Raw genomic sequence first — 17008 nt, 5'->3', positions numbered from 1 at the left:
GCAGTTGGATTTAACAGCAAACTATGCATCCTCTTTTAACTGGGCGGGGGGGGGGGGCAGAAACAAACTTGTACCTCCAGGTACCCAAAGTTTAGAAGACCCTGTCTTAATCCATATTTGCTTTGAAGCATTTGAGACACACTTTTTAGAGGAAGAGTACATAACATAGTGGGCGATGGGTGGGAGCTTTGTAAAATAAATGGTACCCGCCAGTCTCAACCCCATTTTTACCTTTGAAATCGCTGCCACCTCCTTGTATGCCGATGATCCATTTTCTTCTCTTTTCCCCTGCCCCACCCACCCCCAGGTCGCTGGTCCCCAGTTGTGTGGTCTGTTTAGGACAAGCTTTCAGCAACAGTATCCTGGACCATGTATATCTTTTTCTTGCAGGCAAAGATATATCCATTACCATCCAAGTGGCAAAAATTGTTTGGGCAGCCAGGTTAAAAACAACAACCCCCAAACACTTGGTGGGGTGGGAGGGATGCGCTGCTGGTTTAATTTCATTTTTAACACCTTTATAGTTTATTATAGAGGGTTGCTGCATTTTTACCCTGGGGGGGTGAGCTTTATTTTTATGTTTGTGTGTGTTGATTACATCAAAAGAACTGTCCGCTTTCTCCATATTGTGGTGGCTTTAAACAATTAAGTTTAATTCATTCAACAAGAATGAGAAGGCACGTATGTTCTTCTGATTATGATCCTTTCTTTAATTAAAAAACAAACACGCCCCAAACACGCCCCAAACCCAACCTCTGTGTAAAAATAATGTTACAAAACCAAACAAATTGGCAAACAAGCTTGCACTGCCGTGTTAAAGGTCTGAAAGCCTCAGCTGCCTTCTACCAGCCAGTGACATTTCATGGCGAGAGAAATGAATTTTCGATCCGGAGCAAGGAGGAAAGGGGGTGGGGGTATAACAGGCACGACTCAGCTGCGTGGTTGGAGGTCGTGCTGACGTCCCAGGAATCCACTCGGGCGATCAATCACGCAGGCTTAGCAGGGGCTCGATGGGATGCAAGCTAAAGTACACTCAAGTGGAGGCCATGTGTCCCACCGCTCTGAGGTAGCGGAGTGGGGGAGGTAATCTCTCTGCAGACTTGTGGTCGGCGACAATTCAGGGGTGCAAAGGCTGTTTGCAGACAGGGATCGTGAAGGGAGCAGTACTGTCCCTTTAGGGAAGTTTGATGGATTGCAGGAGAGTGGGAAACAATCGAGGCAAGGGCACACAAACGCATACACCTTACAACACTACTGGTAGGTGACCTTCACGCAGAAAGTCTCTTCGTTCTTGTCTTCATGATCATTGATATAAATCAGGATTTCCTCTTCGCCAGCACTCTGGCTCGGGGCAAATCGCAAGCCGATGGTGTACGTCTCCCCTCCACCGATCTGCAAGGACAAACAACAGGGACGGTAGCCAGAGGGTCAGTTGAGGGCTAATAGATGCCTGCATATAAATTGCTTCGTAAGCAGTGATTCCGTGGATGATCCCTCAGTATAATTGTTGAAAAGGGCAAGGCCCAATTCCAGGCCAAAGTGAAGCACCTTTTGTGTCTCAAGGGTGGTGTGGGATTTTTACTATTATTTTAGTGCTGGATTTTGGCTCGAAGGTGTTCAGATGGTGCTCAAGGCTACATGAGACAATACGGAAGCTTTGCCTCTGGGATTTGATCTATGGTGGCTGTTTCATGCATTCGAAACACTGCATACCCTCATCAAAATTGAAAGATGAGGCACATACATGCGAAGAGAACCCTTACAGAACTATTTTGGGATGTGAGAGCTGATTGCCCTCAATATCCTCAAAACTCTCGTTTGTTGGAGGTTTTTAAACAGAGGTTGGATGGCCATCGTTCAGAGATTCTTTGGCTGTGATTCCTGCACTGGGGGATGGACTAGATGGCCCTTGGGGTCCCTTCCACCCCTACAAGTCTGTGGTTCTATCCAAACATGCAGATTACAGAGACAGTTGAGAGCCAACTTTGCAGTGCCTGGGGTAGCATTTCTGCCTTGAGAACTTCCTGGAGCCTCAGCAAAGTCAAACTATCCTGTTCCTCTTAAGATGCTACCTCAATTTTTACAATTTTATAACATGCAGAGAACAACATGTGCTGAGAAACCAGAGAGAAGAACTGAGGGAAGTCGGGGGGGGGGGGAATGAGGATGATGTATTTTTGATAAATTGTTATGTCAAAATTCCCAATAAAAAATATTTTTATTTTTTTTAAAAAAGATGCTACCTCAAAGGAATCCTCCTTGAACTGTAGAAGGTCCGGCCGGTTGGTGTGCAGGAAATAGACCCTCCGGGATGGATAGGGGTTGGCGTAGGTGATCCTCTTGTTTGAGCCTTTCCCTCCACCAGGGGGGAGCACAATTTCAAAAGCCTGGAGGTGGGGAGAAAAGGAAACTGGAGTCCGAGACAACCATTTTACACTGGATGGGATGATGCAACACCACTATCAGGGCCAAATGAAGTGCCATGATGTGAGAGATCTCTGTGTTTAAGATCTCTGAGTCTCTTTCCTTTTTTCAGTTTAGTGGGTACAGGAATGTGCTTTGGGAGAAGAGACACTCTGAGAGAGGGTGATTCACTCTTTTCCTCCCATAACGCTTCCTGTTTCAAATAGCCCCTGCCTCCTGTTAATTACACAGGAGATGGGGGGGAGGTCTATATATTGGGTTGCACTCAACATCTATGCCCAATGAAATCAAAGAGCTTCCCCAATTTAAACAGAGTTTTGACGGCCATCTGTCAGGAATTCCTTAGCTGCGATTCCTGCATTGCAGGGGGTTGCACTAGATGACCTTGGGGTCCCTTCCAACTCTACAGTTCTATGATTCGAAGGCCATCAGTTTCAGTGGGTCTACTGCGACTGAGTTGGATTTCTTCATATCTTGAGGCTGCAGAGCTATAAAAAAACTCGGTGTGTGTATGTGTTGATTTCACACTTTAGCATCCCATTTGAGCTGCTGCTGAGTTAGCTCTTAGCTTCGCCTTTTGAGCAGCTGCTGAATAGCTCATGCTTTCTCACCTAGCCCGCTGTCAGGTGTGCCAGGGCAACTGCTACTGTCTCCAGTTTTGGAGTATCAGGTGTTCTACAGGGCTGGCACACTTCCTACCCAGAGGACTTAATATCTAATAAGCAAACTAGAGAAGGCTGTTATAATGAGACAGCGGAGAAAAGGGGGAAGGGGGCAAATCAGATGCTGGATCCGGCCACAGTGACACATGCCCTAGTTACATCCCAGTTGGACTACTGTAACACATTCTACGTGGGGCTACCTTTGGAAGCTTCAGCTGGTCCAAACTAATGATGGGGGCATTGCAGGGAGCATGTTGCTCCCCTCTTAAAACAACTTCACTGGCTTCTAGTCCATTTCTGGGCACAATGCAAAGCACTGATTATAACCAATAAAGCCTTATACTGCTTGTGCTCAGGCTACCTGGAAGACCTCCCTGTATGAACCCGCCTGTTTGCTAAGCTCCTCCAGTGAGCACCTTCTCTTGGTCCCATCAACATCAGAAGCATTGCTGGTGGTGACACAAGAGAGAGTCTTTTCTGCGGATGCTCCCAGACTGTGGGATTCCCTCCCAAGCGAGGTCAGCCTGGCTCCCTCTTTGCTATCCTTCTGCTGGCCAGCCAAGACCTTCCTGTTCAGGCAGGACTTGGAGAACTAAGGAGCAGACAGTGCTGATCACTGCAAACTGTACTTCAGCTGCTGGTTCTAAGTGTGTTTTGATGCATTTTAACTATTGTTTTTAGATTTGTATTACATTGTATTTTATGATTATGTTTTTAAATGTTGCACGCTGCTTTGAATCCCAGTATGGGAGAGAAGTGGGATATAAATACATTAAATAATGAATAAATAGCCAGAAGGTTAAGGCTTGTGGGATCCTGCCTCCCTACCCACTGTCTTCTAAGAAAACATTAGATGGTTTGATGAACTGGACGAGAAAGTATCTGGGAGGTTACACTCAGATATATTCCTCATTAGGAGAGACAACCTCTTAAACTCCTCATGTCCTGAAACTAGAATAAACTTGTTTCAGGATTTGATTTCACTTCTTCAACCCTATTTGACCCCAAAAAATGCAACATGGCGGCCATTATACTCCAACAAATCTAAACCCTGGTTCAATCAGGAATGCCTCGCTATGAAGCACTCTTTGTTGGGAAAATACAGAAACTATAGGTCTGCCAATCTACCCTCACTCCCTGCAGAGTGGGTTGAAGCTAAACAAAATTATAAAGCTTCTAAGAAAGGGTTTTGAGGAAGAGCTGAAGGAGACCATGGCTGTGGACATGAAACTGAACCGAATTGTGTGTTCTCCGATGCATGGTCTCTAAATCTGGGGAGCTGGGGGTGGCTGAACTGCAGCATGGCAAACTGCTCCTCTGTTGAACAGGCAAGGGCAGAGCTCAGAGGCAAAGTTCCTTCCTGCCCACAGAACAGATTTCAGTGATGGGAGACAAGCTATGCAGCTAAAAACCTGGATTTTAAATTACAACAAGAGGGGGAAATAAACAGTGCATTGCCTTTTAGGACACACCTTTATCATTCCTAATAATGACCAGAAACAAGAAAACTCCTGAAGAATAACCATGCAGGCAGCCTTGAAATTGCCACCCGAGTCCCCCCTAAATGGCACTCCTGAGACAGGAGTGTAAGAAGAATTTTGACTTTCAGACTGAAAGGAAAACCCACCTGAAGCAAGGTCTTGTCCTTGCTGACTCTGGATCCCTCATGTTCAGCCTCCACCTGACCTTTCTGGCCCCCTTGCATCACCCCTAATAAAACCTGGAATTAAAGGCAAATGTCTGACTACCTTGGAGACAAGAGACTGCCGGCAGGATAGGCACACCAGCCAGGAAGAGACAAGCTGATGGTATTCGACATCCACCAGGTTGAGGTAGACAAACCGGCTGCCGGCACTCTGAGGCCTCACGCCAAGGTGCAGATCTTGCACGCCATTTGCAGGGAGGATGAAGATGCCTTCTGGGTCCACCTAGCAGAGGAAGAACGAGGAGACATAAGCACAGAAGAAGAGCCTGCTGGATCAGACCAGTGGCCCATCTAGTCCAGCACCCTGTTCTCACAGTGGCCAAAGTGATGCAAGCAGGATCTGACCATGAGAGCCCTCTTCACTGCTGTGGCTTCCAGCAACTGGTGTTCAGAAACATCACTGCCTCCAGCTGCAGAGGCAGAGCAGAAGTATCATGGCCAGTAGCCATCAATAGCCATATTCTCCATTAATTTGTTTAGATTCTCTTTTAAAGCCATCCAAGTTAGGGCCATCACCGCCTCCCACGGGAGCGAGTTCTGTAGTTTAACTATGCACTGCATGAAGAAAGGCTTTGTTTTATTTGTCCTGAATCTTCCAACATTCAGCTTCATAACGAGCCTACGGGGAAAGGAGCTTACTGCAAAATATTACACAGTCTTCGGCGCCTGTACCTCTGCCCACACGTAGCTTGCTCTGGAAAACAGGGAGTAGTTGCTGACTAAACCATGGAGTGAAGCTGCTGAGGACCCAGAAATCCTTTTCGGGGCTGCTTCATCAGCCTCATTGCATGGATCCTTAGATCCACCTTTAGCAGGAAAGACTGTGGTCAATGGCAGAACCACCCCTGGTCTGTCTACAGTAGGAGACTTGAGGCATTCCATCACTCACTCTGAACGTAGCTTGCTTGCTAGCCTATGTTCAATAGCCCATGGGTGGTTTTACTAACCATAAGTGATTTCAGGCCTAGCTAAGACTTAAAATCTGTTCCATTTTAAAGTCACTGTCAAAGGATTCTGGGAAGGGAAATCCATGTCTCCCCCACAGAGGAAGTGAGGAAGAAAGACTCCTCCCTTCTTCTTTGTTAGATGTGAGCTACAAGGTGTGGGTGGCTTGCCAAAAGCCAGGTAAGCATTTTGGAAGGGAACATCCTGTTTAGGTGTAAGGCACAATAGTCCTCTCCTTCACCTCACAGGGCACCTCCCTCTACATCATATCCAGAGATGCTACAGGGCTTAACTATGGAAAGGTGGCTTACAAATGAACTATGAGAAAGGTGATGGATGTATCCCTGCTCGGGTCAGCATCCATACTTTGGCCCTTTAACAATGGTGCCCCAATGGGGACAGTCACCTCAAGGCCATGGACTCTAGGTGACTGAGTGATGCTGTGAACAGTAGCTGCCAAAGCCCCCTGCCAGAGGATCAGGAGGAGGAGGGACTTCTCAGAGGTTAATCCAAAATGCTACAGACACCAATGAGGCTCTTCCGAAAGGGACCACCCTGGTGTCCTTTGATCAAGCCACGGGGGAAGCTAATCTGCTCTACCTCTGTCTGCAGCCTGGAATGCAAATGAGGCGATGATTCAATGTGTGCTGCCGACATGGAAATGAGAGCCTGCAGAGGCAAAAGGCAAGGGCCTCGCATTTTCTTTTCATGAAGGTTCTCCCTTGGCAATGGGGCTACATCCGCCTTATGCCAGCAATTTAGGAGGCATCTCTGGTCAGTCTGTCCAGCTGCAGTGATTAATGCCCATTACATTTAATGGAGGGCTGTTTTAGAAACTGAAAGCAAGGCTTGGCCTAAGGCATAATTGCCACTGGCTCCCTCCTCCCCTTTGCTCTAGAGTAACCTTTCTCAACCTTGGATCCCCAAATGTTCCCTACAACTCCCATCATCCCTGACCACTGGTCCTGCTGGCTAGGGATGATGGGAGTTGTAGTCCAACAACGTCTGTTGAGAAAGGCTGCTCTATAGATATAACAATCAGCTGACTCCACAGGAGGCTCTCCAGAGAATACAAGGCCATTCTCCACCACGGCTCAGGCTGCATGTGCTTCTGGATGGCAGGGGAGGTGGTCTCAATGGATGAGGGTCTGCAGGAGCTTGCCTTGAGGACCCTGAACACCCTGAGACATTTCGAGGCCCACTTTGAGGGCAGTCTCAAGGAGTGGATCCTGTGTTTGACTCTTCCCCAGAGGCTGGAAGTTTAGACTTCCTAAACAAAGACCTGTTGGCCAAGACTCTCAATATTTCATAAGCTCTGAGCAGAGAGTTTACAGATGTCAATAACCCGCTGACATTGCCTCCTGACTTCAAATTGTTGCCAGCTTTAAATTCCTTCTCACTCTCAGCTAAAGGCCAGGACCTGGGCACTCTGCCTGTAACACCCATCTTCTCTGAAAACTCCCACTGGGAGCTGGCCCAGGTGCTGCACAATCTGAACTAGATTTGGCTCCCTGAGCTCTTGCTACTTGCTGCTGCACACTCACCAGAGGTCAAGTCCCTCCATGACTCCCTCAGCATCTTCTCTGGCATACAAACATCGCCAATAGCACCATCAACAGACCAACTGCCCATACAGGTGTGCACCTGTTTGACCATCCACCTAAGTTATGCATGAACCTAATGCCAAATTCTGAGTTTGGAGAGAACTGCAGATTACTCACATCTCAACCCATTACCCTTCTGAGCAGGCTTCTCTTATGCTCTTATAACCTCATGTCACACTGAGTACTGTATGGGCTTGTATACGGATTGGAGAGGTGAAGTTGAGGGTGAGGGATTGACCAGGGCTCATCAGAGAATCCACATCTAGGAAGTGATCCCAGGTCCGATCAGCAGAATCTCACTTAGACTCCATACCATGAGTGAAGCTGGAGCTTCCTTCAAGTTTCCTTTGTCTTTTGCTGTTCCCTTTCAACTCATGTAGCTTCAGAATTTTCAAGCCCCCCCCCCCTCAATTTATGTGAGGGCAGCGGAGTTTGTGTTTCTCTTATTATTCACATTTATAATTATGACTAAATGCATTCTAAAGAAATTATTATTCTCCATAGACTCATTAATTCTGATAACTTGCCCACTGGGGTTTTGGGCCACTGATCCCTCCGTACGATGGCTTTAATCAAAAGACAATTACAGAAGAGGCTTTGCAGCTGTAAATTGTCTGAGGTCTCCTAACGGGCTCTTGCATCCTAGCGGATGGCCCATCTCGTGGGGACCTTTGATGAAAATCTCCAAGCAAAGGCACTTGCAGAGGCGGAACCAAATTTCCCAGCAGAATAAGTGTGTGTGTGTGTGTGTGTGTGTGTGTGTGTGTGTGTGTCACCCTCCTTGTGCGATTTCTTGTCAGTTTCTTGTGAAAATGTGCCTCACCCTTTCTTTCTCAATTGCTTTTATTTGTCCTTGGAAAAACATTGCCCAGCCGAATCTGATTAGCTGCATCATGTGATCCCTGATTGGCTAGGATCAACCGTTTGACTAATCCAGGCAGGAGGGAGAAAAGCATAATAAAGGAGGAGGAAAATGAAACAGAAGGTTTCCTGTTCTTTTAAGATCTGAGCAACCACAGAATAAAGTAAAGTCCCCACGGAGTCCCGGGGTCTGATCTTACCGTCAGCTCATGCGGGTGTGAGGTGTACGCTTTCACCTTCCGGATGGCTTGAGTCCCTCTGAGCACCAGTGAAAGGCGGGTCAGCTGCCCTGTTATGCAGCTAACATCCACCCGCTGCAAAGAATGGAGGTAGAATTGCCAGATCTGTGTCGGAGCAGCCAGCCAGGGGTCCCTGGAGTGACAAACGGAGCAACAGATGGTGCTTCACAGCCTTGTCAGAGTGAAAAATACTCGGGGAAGTGACGGCTCCAAAACTGCGAGCCGGGAAAGAAGGAAAATCCTCCCTCAAACCCACATGTGTGTGTTCTATAAATTAAGCACCAGCCGCCCAGTTCCTGGGGAATGCTCACATGGCCTAGAAGGGCACAATCCTATCCTGGTTTGTTTGTTTGTTTGTTTGTTTCCTTGTTAAAAAACCAAAAGGAAAACATCCAAATAAAACGCAATTCTGTGCTCAGCTCTGGGCTTCTCCGAGTGGCTGAATGTTCCAGGGTCTGTTTCCTTAAGAAGACAGAGCAACATAGGCTGCAGGTGCCTTTTGATCTTTTAAAATTAATTTTTATCGCTTTGCTTCTTACCTGTTAAACAACAACACACATACAAGCAAGCAAGCAAGCAAGGAAGGAACCCTCCACCCTTAGTAACTTTGATGCAGCACAGAATCTGAGTGCCGTCATGGTTTCCTACTTACGTGTAAATAGAAAGGAAGAACCTCTTGATCTGTGGACTTGGGCCCCCTGCGACTTTCAGAAAGACATCCTGAGGTTCGCCAGGCCCCTGGGTGGGAAGACCGAGACCAGATTGTGACGTACCAGACCTTACCCAGTAGTGTTGAATTAATTTCTGAATTAAAACCAGGGAGCAGGTTTGGGAACCAAGGAGACTGCCTTCCATCACTGATCTACACCAGGGGTGGTTGACGTGCATCCCTTTAGATGCTGCTAGAGTAAGACTCCTGTCATCCCTGACTATTGGCTGGGCTGGCTGGAGCTGACGGAAACTGGGATCCAGCAACATCTGGAGGGCTGCACTGCTAACCTCACCCTGGTCCACCCTGCCTGGAAGAAACTCTCCAGGGTGTTATACAGAGAGAGCCCTTTCCCAGCGATGCTGGAAATTGATCCTGGGACCTTCATCACACAAGGGACAATGCACTGACATACCGCTCTCTTCCCCAAAGGGTCTGCTTTTTTGCATCTGGAAAAGTTAATTTATAACTTGTGTAAGACTCAGAGCTGTGCTGGAAGTTATGAAAGAAATATTTTCAGCACATTTACAGGAACTTCGGGAGCAGGAGCAAAAGGGGGTGGGGGAAAACTCGCTAATCTTTGATGGGTTGGAATAATTTTCAAAGATTTGTGGGGCATTCAGTACCATTTTCTTGGTTTCACAAACAATGTTGGGGTCACTGCAACGCACAAACATCTCTGGTTCTCCACCCGGCATACCCACTGGGGCACCTGGCAAGGACAAAAATAGATTGTGAGGTCTGATTATTCCCACAAAAACAGCATGAATAAAAATAATCTCTGCCATTGCTGCTGCGGCATACAATGCAAAATCCTCCCATCTGCTGAAAGCAATGTGTGCAACGTATTTATACTGCTAAGACCACCCAACTGCCCAGTCAGGAAATCAAGGGCTGAACTGGTGACCTTCTGCATTCCTAGCATATGCTCTACCCCTGAGCTAATGGCCTGTACCTCAGTACAGGAAACTACCTTGTATCACGCGGGGCCATTTAGCTCAGTATTGTCTGCACTGACTGGCAGTCCTGAAGACTCCAGGACTTCAGACAAGGGTCTTCTTCAGCCCTACCCAGAGATCCCAACTGAAACTGGGTCCTTCTGCATGCAAAGCAGGTGCCCTGAGCTATGACCCTTTCCCACTGCATACATCCAGTATATCCAGCTTGGCCCTGGCAATGGCAGTGATTTTCAACGTGCCATTTCTCGTTCTTCACTTTCAGGGGGTGGGGCTGCCTGCGAAATTGGCTAAGAGCTACCTGGAAGGGTGTGCCAAGGAGGCAAACGGATGGATTTCTTGAGAAAGGTGAGCTCCGGGTGATAGAAGCGGAAGGTCTGATCTACCACATGGGGCTGGGATTCCACATTCACGCTGAGGATGGCAAGGAGCTTCCCGCCGCTTGCAGTGAAGGAGACCTGGGTGGAGGGAGAGGGAGAAAGTTAGTGTCGTTCCCACAGGACAGCATGAATGGGGGTGACCGTGAGGGCCTGTCACTGCCTCTCACCCTGCCCTAACTTACAGGATTGTTGCAAGGATTACATGAAGTGGGGGGGGGAGCCACATACACCACCTTGAGCGCCCTGGAGGAAAAGCTGCCTTTCGTAAAACAGGCTGAATCTTCATTGCACTGCTGAGGGATAGTTTGCCTAAGCTGCAATTAGCAAATGCGGAATTAAGTCCTGAGGCTTGATATCCTTGTTACATCCCGTAAATGCAGAGAGCAGAAATAATCCTCGAGTAATTTCAGTACTACCACCTGTAATACTAATCAGGTCCTTGTGTACCTTTAAAGAAATAATAAAATTGAGTGCCTTTTGGAAAACAGGCCGCATCTTTATTACAGAGCTGGGCAAGGTTTGGAGATCAAAAGGCACAGGGGTGGTAAGTTGGGGGGGAGCATGTCTGGAGCTGCCCCCACCCCATCACTGCACACAGACCCACCCCCGCCACTGCCACCACCACCCCGTCAACCTTCCTGCATGAGGAATGTACTGAGAATGACAGAACCACCAAATCTGAAGAGGGAAGAGCACCCACAAGCCGACTCACTGGGTGCTTCCCTATCACTCTCCTTGTCAATCAGTGTGATTTACCCTGATGTGCTTTGTTTGTATGCCACAGGACTTCCAGGGGGCTGCGGAGTCCTCCTTGCCTTTGCTGAACATCAGCTCCGTGGGACCTTGCTGGGAATGAAAGAGAGGAGTTGGAGTGTGCTTCCCATTTTAACTCCCCCCCCCCAATCCTCCCACTATCTTCTGGGAGTCTAATGTCTGCGAGCCATTATCCTGGTTTATATGCTGTGGAATTCATTCTGCTATAGGCTTAAATGAGATTCCGGTGCTGCACCTTGTGTAAAGTTTCTCAAAAGCAAATATTTGGGAAGTATTTTAAAAAGCAAAGCACGAACGCCTCTCTACCTGCATGGTGGCAGCATGCTCCAGGGAGAAGGCCTGGTACTTGAAGGGGATGTGGACCGTCTCCTTGGGGCGCAGGTACACCTGAGGTGTGAGGTCGTCCTGCAGGTGAAACATGTCCTCCTCCAGAGGGGTGGTGGTTTGGGTCAGCTTCTTGAAGTGCCTCCATTCTCTAGCGTCCACAATGACACTGGAGGGAGAAACAAACCAAACAAAGGCCAAACACTTTTACTTCCAGGCAGCACTTCCAACCTCTTTGTTACCTGTGATCCATCTCAAAATCAAACTTTGGATTGCCACCTTTGACACTGTGGCTGGGAGCCTATGTCTGTTGCAGCACATGTGTCGGCTTTCCTCGTGTATAGTGGAGGGAGAATTAATTTCACAGGAGCATAGAATTGTAGAGTTGGGAAGGACCCCGTGGATCTTCTAGTCCACCCCCCTGCAATGCAAGAATCACAACTGAAGAATTTACCTTCTAACTGGGGTTGGTGGCATTCATGTGCATAAAGGTAAAGGGACCCCTGACAGTTAAGTCCAGTCATGGACGACTCTGGGGTTGCGGCGCTCATCTCGCTTTACTGGCCGAGGGAGCCGACGTTTGTCCGCAGACAGTTTTTCCGGGTTATGTGGCCAGCATGACTTAAGCCACTTCTAGCAAAACCAGAGCAGCGCACAGAAATGCTGTTTACCTTCCCACCAGAGTGGTACCTATTTATCTACTTGCACTTTGACATGCTTTTGAACTGCTAGGTTGGCAGGAGCTGGGACCGAACAACGGGAGCTCACCCCATCGTGGGGATTCGAACTGCCGACCTTCTGATCGGCAAGCCCTAGGTGCTGTGGTTTAACCCACAGCGCCACCCACGTCCCATATTCATGTGCATAGAACCCTTTTATTATTGCCTGTAGGCAAATGAATGCTGCTCACTGGTTCGGGGAGGGGGAGAGAAAAGCAAAGCTTTTGCCGGGCAGGGTGGGGGTCCAAAATTGTCTTCCCTCCCTGAGATTGGGAACTGCAGCTCCCACTGGCAGAGATCCTACAGGGGATGCAACAGCCTGTGTGTGCAGTGTGTGAACTAAACCTCCCCTCTACCCCCCACTAATTAATATTTATTTAGAGCTTTTGCACCCTGCTCCTTAGACAAAAGGGCTTCTGAAGTGGCTTACATATGATCAATTAAAAAAGGCAGTCCCTGGCAACACAGGCTTACAACCTAAAAAAACAAAACAAAAGAAGAACAGCACACGAGGGAAAAGGAACAGGGAGGGAAGAGGAAAAAAGATCAATCTTGACCTGACTGCACACCTGGCGTTTTTCAAGGGACCCGGTTCCAATGGCCCAAAATGAAGGACACTTCAATATAAGAACATAAGGAGAACCCCTGCTGGATTAGGCCAAGAGCATATCTGGTCCAGCATCGTGCTCTACCAGGGGCCAACCAGATGCCCCAATGGGAAACCCGCAAGGAGGATCCAAGGGCAAGAGTGCTCTCCAAACCTGCGATTCCCAGCAATATGTTGTAAGGATTACTGAGCTAATGCACGTGAAGTGATCTGAACACTTGAAACGCACCATAGATACACAAATGGATATTAATGCCAAGCATTTTTATGATCGATTGTGTGTCTCCCGACAGTTTCTGCATGATCCTTCTGGCCTTCAGAATGCAGCCGCTTTTTCTCTCACAGTGATCTGGCTGGGGCTCAGAAAGCACAATGAAGGGCATTGCCTGCTTTGGCCCCCAACTGCTCCCCTGGGACTTCTCCTACCTGAGCTCTGGGTTGTCTGTCTCTATGGTGACCGTGTGCTGGACATTATACGGGTTCTTCAGGGCAAACTCGAAGAACTCAGCCGTGCCAAACGTGGTGTAGAGGGTGTGACGGGTGGTAATGGCCTGGCTCAGCATGCTGGCGATGCTCTCGGCTTTGATGCGCTCCCGGTAGGCCTCGATGATCTGGAGGTCCCGGGAGTGCTGGATGCGATCCTCATGCCGTCCCTGTGAGGGAAGGAAAGGCTCAAGAACTGGCTGAGTGGGCAGGGTAGACTATGGGACGTAGCTCTTCCAGAGAAACTAACACAGCATCTTAAGAGTACTAGGGAACACAAAAACCAAAGACAGTTCTGAAACTGTATGGAACATGTTTATTCCACACAATGCACAGGGCAATGCCACCTGCAGCTCTCTCTGGGACAATGTGTTCGGACAGCGGGTAGAAGACCACTGACTGTATCCCACCTGACGGCTCAGCTCTAAGACCCTGTAGAGATGCCATTACTTGGGAGTGAGTTGTACTTGGCTAAATGGGCCAAGGGTCCAGCTCAGAAGGCGGCCATGGGGGAACCAGTCTCTCACCGTGATGAGGCTGGCTTTCTTCACAGCATCGCCCTCTTGGGACTCCCGCCTCCGGACCGACAGCATCCTCTCCAGCTTCCGCCTCCGGGTGACGTTGGCCTCACGGCTGCTGTGCTGAAACGTGGCGCTGACTTCGCGCAGGCGCGAGAAGAGCATGGCCGCCAGCTCGCTGTCCACATCAGCCAGTTTTTGTGCCTGGCACACGTTCCCAACTGGAAGACAGACAGACAGACAGAGAGACGTCATGATGGAAATGGCCAGATGGGATGAAGCAAAAGCCAATCACATCGTTTCTCTGTCTTGATGCGCAGGAATTACTTGTGGGATTGATACCTGCCTGAATGCTGCTTTTTAAACCTGTGGCATTTTCTGTTTCCTTAATAAGAAAAAAAATTACTCCTTCTTCCTTTTCTCCCTGCCCCTCCCCTCTTTTTTTTACTGGGCAATAAAGATAAAAATGCAATTAAGACCGTGGCTACCTCTGCCCTCTTTTCAAATTCCATTAGATCTCAAAATGAAAGGCTTCAAGTTTGGTTTTGAAGACAACGTTAATGAATTAGCTACACGTTACTCTGCTGAATGGTTGAGTATTAAGTTATTAATTTGCGGCTTTATCTCCCCGGGTTGATTTCATTTGGGGGACCAATTTTCAACACACCAGTTGGCTACACTTTCATATTCTTCCGTTCCTTGTTTGATGTGGCCTTTTCTTTCCTTTGTGGTGGGAAATAGCTTTGCAAATAAAGTAATATGCTTTTTTTATATAGCGAGAAAAAGACCATCAGAGGTAAAGCAGAAGGAGAACAAAGAGCTTTTAAAGCAGAGAAACATAAGAAGCTGTCTTATGCTGCAACCATTAGCCATAGAATCACGGAACTGTAGGGCAACCACCTTTGCAATCTAGCTCAGTCTACACCAGGAGTGAGGAACTTTACTCAGTCCAAGGGCCGTGGGGAATCTTCTGGGGGCCACATGCCAGCGGTGGGCTAGGCTAGAGACAAAAGTAAGAGGAAGAATAGATGGGACTCTTTGTGCCCTTCTACAGCTGGCTACATTTCAGCCACACAAGAGTCGGAGGTCTCTAGACACACATCTCTCCACCAAGGCAAACAAGAGACTCCAGTTGACAAGAAAATGTCCTTAAGAAAGGCACAGAGGTGGGGTAGGGAGAGTCCTAAGGGCCAGGCAGATAAACCTGGAGGGTTGCATCCAGTTCTCAGGCAAAATGTCTTGGGGCCAGCCCTGACGGTGGATGCAACTGGAGTTTCAAAAGCATAGCAAGCTGCCTTCTATTGGATCACCCAATTTGTCCACCAAGTTATTGTCTACACTGAACTGGCCACTTCCTGCTGCACTTTCATCCACCACCACAGCTAATTGATGAGATCCAGTGTGGTGTGGCAGTTAAAGTGTCAGACTAAGACCAGGGTTCGAATCCCTGCTCAGCCATGGTGAAGCTCGCTGGGTGGCCTCAGGCCAGTCACTGCCTCTCGGCGTAACCTACCTTGCAAGGTTGTTGTTGTGAGGATGCGGAGAGCCAAGTATGGCACCTCGAACAAGGAGCTTGAAAAAGGTGGGGTATAAATGCAGTAAAATAAAAGTAAGTAAATAACTGCTATGCATTAAAGGGCTGCATGATCCAGTGCATAAGGCCTTAGTTTCAATGTCTGGTTGAAGGGGTGTCAGGCCAGAGAATGTTTGTCTCTGTGTGTGTGTGTGTGTGTGTGTGTGCGCGCGCGCGCGCGCGCATCCCTCTCCTCTCTCTCGGCCTGAGAGCTTGAATAGTTTTAATACATAGGCAGAGCTGGTCATGAAGGGCTGGTGGTCTTACTCCGTGTAAAGCATTTATGACAACCTGGAGTGGTTGGCAGTTCAAAAGGAAAGGTCCACTGGTCTCCTGGCAACTCCACCATTCAGGTTCCCAAATGAAATTCTTCATCTGACGTGGACTGCTGTACAAGGTTGCCTATTAGTCTGACTGCATCACTCTCTCTCTCTCTCTCTTTATAAATAGTAAGTCCTATTTGCAGGTTAGATGCCCTTAATTGGATGCTCAGTCCACCTTCTGTTCTCCCAGTTGCGGCAGATCAGCTCAGGCAACCTTGGCAACAACAACAAATGAATCACAAAGCCTGAAGATACATCTGGACAAGACTGCTCTGAGGGAAGGGGATGTTTAAGGTGGGTGAATGCCACACAACCTTTGTAAGTGGCGCTTGCCCAAGGCTGGCTGACTCCAGAAAGATGTGCAGCAGGATTCCCCTTGCTTCTGGAGGTTGCATCCGGATAGATGCAGGTGTTACAAGAGCTCTTTTTGGAAACTAGCCCCTTCTAGGGCAGGCTCCCAGTTCACTATCCTTCCCACCCAGAATATCTTTCTTGTGGATCGTTCGGGGCACTGTCGCTAGCAGTTCCGAGTTCTCCCTATGGGTAACTCAGAAACTCCCTACCGGTTGACAACCATATCTACTCCACCCTGACATGTTTGGAAAGCTGTTTCAAGCAGCTTTAAGGCATATTTAGCTGTGGGGATCTTCTCTGCTATTAGATATAGAGAGCCCGTGTGATGTAGCGGCTAGAGTGTTGGACTAGGACGTAGGTTCAAATTCCCCCACTCAGCCATGGATCTCACTGGATGATCTTGGGCCAGTCGCTGCCTCTTAGTCTAATCTACTTTCCAGGGTTGTTGTGAGGATAATAGGAGGGAAACTGTGCACACCACCTTGAGCTCCTTGGAGGAAAAGGTGGGATATAAACATAATAAATAAATAACAAAAATAATTGTCCTATGTCATTTGTTCTTTTTTGGTGGCGGGGGCGCTATTTTATTCTGCTACAGTTGTTGCATATTTAAATAAAATACGTAGGCCATCTTGGAATGAATATTCCATATATATATATATATATATATATATATATATATATATATATATGGAAGGAGACGTATAAATGTTTTCTCTCTTTACTATAGTTGCACTCATATGTCGTCACACTGATGGATGTGTGTGCACTTGTAGCAGAGCAAGGGAGCGGTTTGTGACTGGGGTACAAAAGTTTGGGGCATTGGGAGAGCTGTTGGGCAATGAGGG

The 17008-nt window shown here is 48.0% G+C and overlaps 1 protein-coding gene across 2 annotated transcripts in view; it reads right to left on the bottom strand.

The window, feature by feature from the left end:
• Positions 1 to 686: 686 nt before the first annotated feature.
• Positions 687 to 17008, bottom strand: part of NPHP4 (nephrocystin 4) — a 94151-nt gene continuing 77829 nt past the window's right edge. For both annotated transcript variants that reach the window (XM_083628453.1, XM_083628454.1), the window contains exons 20-30: positions 13920 to 14131; positions 13336 to 13562; positions 11566 to 11752; positions 11242 to 11331; positions 10407 to 10563; positions 9776 to 9861; positions 9093 to 9178; positions 8402 to 8573; positions 4835 to 5014; positions 2244 to 2387; positions 687 to 1392 (exon numbers count right to left, since the gene is read on the bottom strand). In XM_083628453.1, the coding sequence (XP_083484579.1) occupies positions 1252 to 1392; positions 2244 to 2387; positions 4835 to 5014; positions 8402 to 8573; positions 9093 to 9178; positions 9776 to 9861; positions 10407 to 10563; positions 11242 to 11331; positions 11566 to 11752; positions 13336 to 13562; positions 13920 to 14131 (1682 nt within the window). In that variant the 3' untranslated portion in view covers positions 687 to 1251. The remainder of the gene's footprint in view (positions 1393 to 2243; positions 2388 to 4834; positions 5015 to 8401; positions 8574 to 9092; positions 9179 to 9775; positions 9862 to 10406; positions 10564 to 11241; positions 11332 to 11565; positions 11753 to 13335; positions 13563 to 13919; positions 14132 to 17008) is intronic.

This window comes from Podarcis filfolensis (assembly GCF_964270895.1).
Source record: "Podarcis filfolensis genome assembly, chromosome: 8".
Lineage (NCBI taxonomy): Eukaryota > Metazoa > Chordata > Lepidosauria > Squamata > Lacertidae > Podarcis > Podarcis filfolensis.
This window is presented reverse-complemented; position numbering and strand designations above follow the sequence as displayed.